Raw genomic sequence first — 2,823 nt, 5'->3', positions numbered from 1 at the left:
GCTGAATAGAGTTGTTTCTAAAGACGACAAAGACAATTAGAAGATAGTCTTTTGTAGGGATTTTTTTTTTTTGGTAGAGAAAATATTTTCTTCCTGGAAGGAATCTTTCCTATTGACAATCTGATGGGCGCCTTTCCTACAGTCAATCTGAAAGTATTCATTCCTATACAGGAACTGAATGGAGACTTTCCTATACACGATCTGAAAGGGATCTTGATTTTTCATATAGACGGGAAAAGATTAATCTTTCGAAGACGATTTCCTTCCATTAAAGATCTCAAGGGTGTTAGGAACTGCGGAGAAAATGTCATACATTGAAGAGCTGAAGGGTGTCTTTCCTACAGGCAAGCTGAAAGCAATATTTCTTATAGGCTATCTGAAGAAAAAGAGAAGTGAGTCTTTTCTTCAAATGAGCTGAAGAGAATTGTCGTTTCTATTGATAATCTTTCCTACATCCAATCTGAAAGTATTATTTCCTATACAGGAGCTGAATGGAGTCTTAGACGATAGAAGATCTGAAAGTACATTTTTCATATAGACGAAATAAGGATAATCTTTCGAAAACGAGTTTCTTCCATTGAAGAGCTGAAGGGTGTTTTTCTATAGGCGAACTGTGGAGAAAATTTCCTACACAAGTTGGTTCCATTGAAGAGCTAAATAATGTCTTTCCTACAGGCGAGTTAAAGAATGTCTTTTTCATTAGACGAGTTGAGGAGAATCTTTCAAGACGAGTTATTTTTATTGAATAATTGTCGAGTGTCTTTCCTACAGGCGAGCTGAAAGCAATATTTCTTATAGACGATGTGAAGTGAGGGAGAAGTAATTCGTTGCTCCAAATGAGCTGAAGAGAGTTTTTCCTATAGACGAGCTACTGGGAGTTTTTTTTACATCGACGAGCTGAAGGAAGTTTTCAATAGGCGTGTTGAAGGGAGTCTTTCCTACAGACCAGCAGTAGGGAGTATTTCGCATGGATTAGCTGAGTGAGTCTTTCCTATAGACGAGCTGAATGTAGTTTTCTATAGACGAGCTGAAGGAAGTCCTTCCTATTAATGAGCTGACGGTGGTCTTCTAAAGACGAGATGAAGGCAGCACTTCGTATAGACGAGCTGAAGGAATTCTTCTTATAGACGAGATGAAGGGAGTATCTCCCGTGGACGGTTCCTTGGGTGTCTATTGATTCTCCATTTTAAATATATATTTAGACGAACTGAATTTGCCTAATACTAGACTCTTTGTAGTCTTCTGTTGAAGGCTTCCTATCGGTCTAAAATTATCCCGCTTATAAAAACATGCATTTTTATAGGCGTTCTAATGACATACAATTTAGTAAAAGACCTTCTAGAGTCCTATAGCTGACTATTACAAATACTGTATAGGACAGGTAGTCCTACTGAGGGCGTAGATTCGATTATAATCCTCAATTTTTTACCTTTCTATTCCGATATATTTTTCCAATGATTGTCTTGTGAATGAGACATTTAATTGCATTATAGCATACTTTTAGGCTCTCCGCTTATTTGTTTAACTTCGCACTCACACACTCTCACAACAGTATTAGTGACCACATGCATTCATTTAGAAGTTGCATACAAAAATTGTGTTTATTATTTTTTACATTTTTTTATATTTATTTAGCAATAAAAGATGATGGTTAATGAGATAGACAGACAAAAAGTAAATCATAAAATAAAATTATAAAAATTATAAAAAAAATGATTTAAGAAAACGAAAATAAAGAATTCCACAATACAGGGTACGGCACGACACGATGGTTAATTCCAAAGGAAATCTCCAAACGAAAACTATGACATTGCAAAATGAGAAGAAAAGGGACGGCAGCAGGCGTTTTGTTTTGTTTTGTAAGCAAGATTGGCAAGTATGGCTGTGATCAGTTCGATTCCTTGGCTTAACCGACAACAACGTGGCCAGGATATACTGGGCCATAGGGACCAACTACACGGACAACGGGGCCAACCAAGGGATGGCCGACATAGCTGACAACTGGTCCGGGCACCACTGGCAAAATGCTGGGTGATGGTGCGGGAGCTGGTGCTGGGGCAGGGGCTGGAACAGGAGCTGGTACGGCAGCGGCAAAGGCCAACAATAGAGCGAAGACAGCAGCGATCTAGGAGATGGAAATAGAAATGTAATTTTGTAATTTTTCTTTTTGGAAAACTCCTTTCGGTTTACACTTACGTATTTGAACATTTTGTTTGGTTTGAGTGGTTTTGAGTTAGCGTTTGCTAGATAATGTGTTTTCACTAGAAGGGCTGAGAACTGTTTGATGCTATTTCGAAATTATGCCATGGTTTATATATTAATCGAACACCATATGAACGAATGCTGCAAACAAACACCCATATGGGAGACTCTCCATAATGCATTGGCATAGCCAGTGAGTCGAAGTGTTGCATCAGCCATTAGATTCTGGTTGCAATCCCCTTGGGACACTACTTCGCAACCCTATTCTAATGATTGGCATTAACATGTTCCGGGGCTATAGTCTTACCAAGACGTCTTTCCAAAACCAGTGTTCACTTGCTCGTTGGCTGTCCGTCTGTCTGACGGTATCTATAATTGTTGTTGTTGTTGCTGGCGGTGTGTGACAATTGTTGGCGTTCCAATTGATTTGTGGTCATTTAATATGGTTTGCCCCAATCAATTTCCAGTTGTTGCACTTGAACCTGAAATCTTGTTGTTGGTGTCAATATATTTCCAACATGTCAGTTTTCAGTACGCCAACAACAACACCACCATCACAACCCCCCGCCAGCAACAGTTAACTGCTAAAGTTCCCTATTCTGCAGCGGCAGCTTTGTTTAA

The 2,823-nt window shown here is 39.1% G+C and overlaps 1 protein-coding gene across 1 annotated transcript; it reads right to left on the bottom strand.

Moving 5' to 3' along the window:
• Window positions 1-1,906: 1,906 nt before the first annotated feature.
• Window positions 1,907-2,281, bottom strand: LOC133332807 (neuropeptide-like 3). Its single transcript, XM_061541182.1, has 2 exons — window positions 2,197-2,281; window positions 1,907-2,125 (listed from the first exon to the last, which is right to left on the bottom strand). The coding sequence occupies exons 1-2, from the start codon at window positions 2,206-2,208 to the stop codon at window positions 1,907-1,909; spliced, it is 231 nt and encodes a 76-aa protein (XP_061397166.1). The 5' UTR covers window positions 2,209-2,281.
• Between the last annotated feature and the right edge of the window lie 542 nt (window positions 2,282-2,823).

This window comes from Musca vetustissima, unplaced genomic scaffold (assembly GCF_032173495.1).
Source record: "Musca vetustissima isolate MV318-11 ecotype Yass unplaced genomic scaffold, APGP_CSIRO_Mvet_v1 utg50631, whole genome shotgun sequence".
Lineage (NCBI taxonomy): Eukaryota > Metazoa > Arthropoda > Insecta > Diptera > Muscidae > Musca > Musca vetustissima.
Note: the sequence above shows the minus strand (reverse complement) of the source record. Positions and strands in the feature narration are given on the sequence as shown.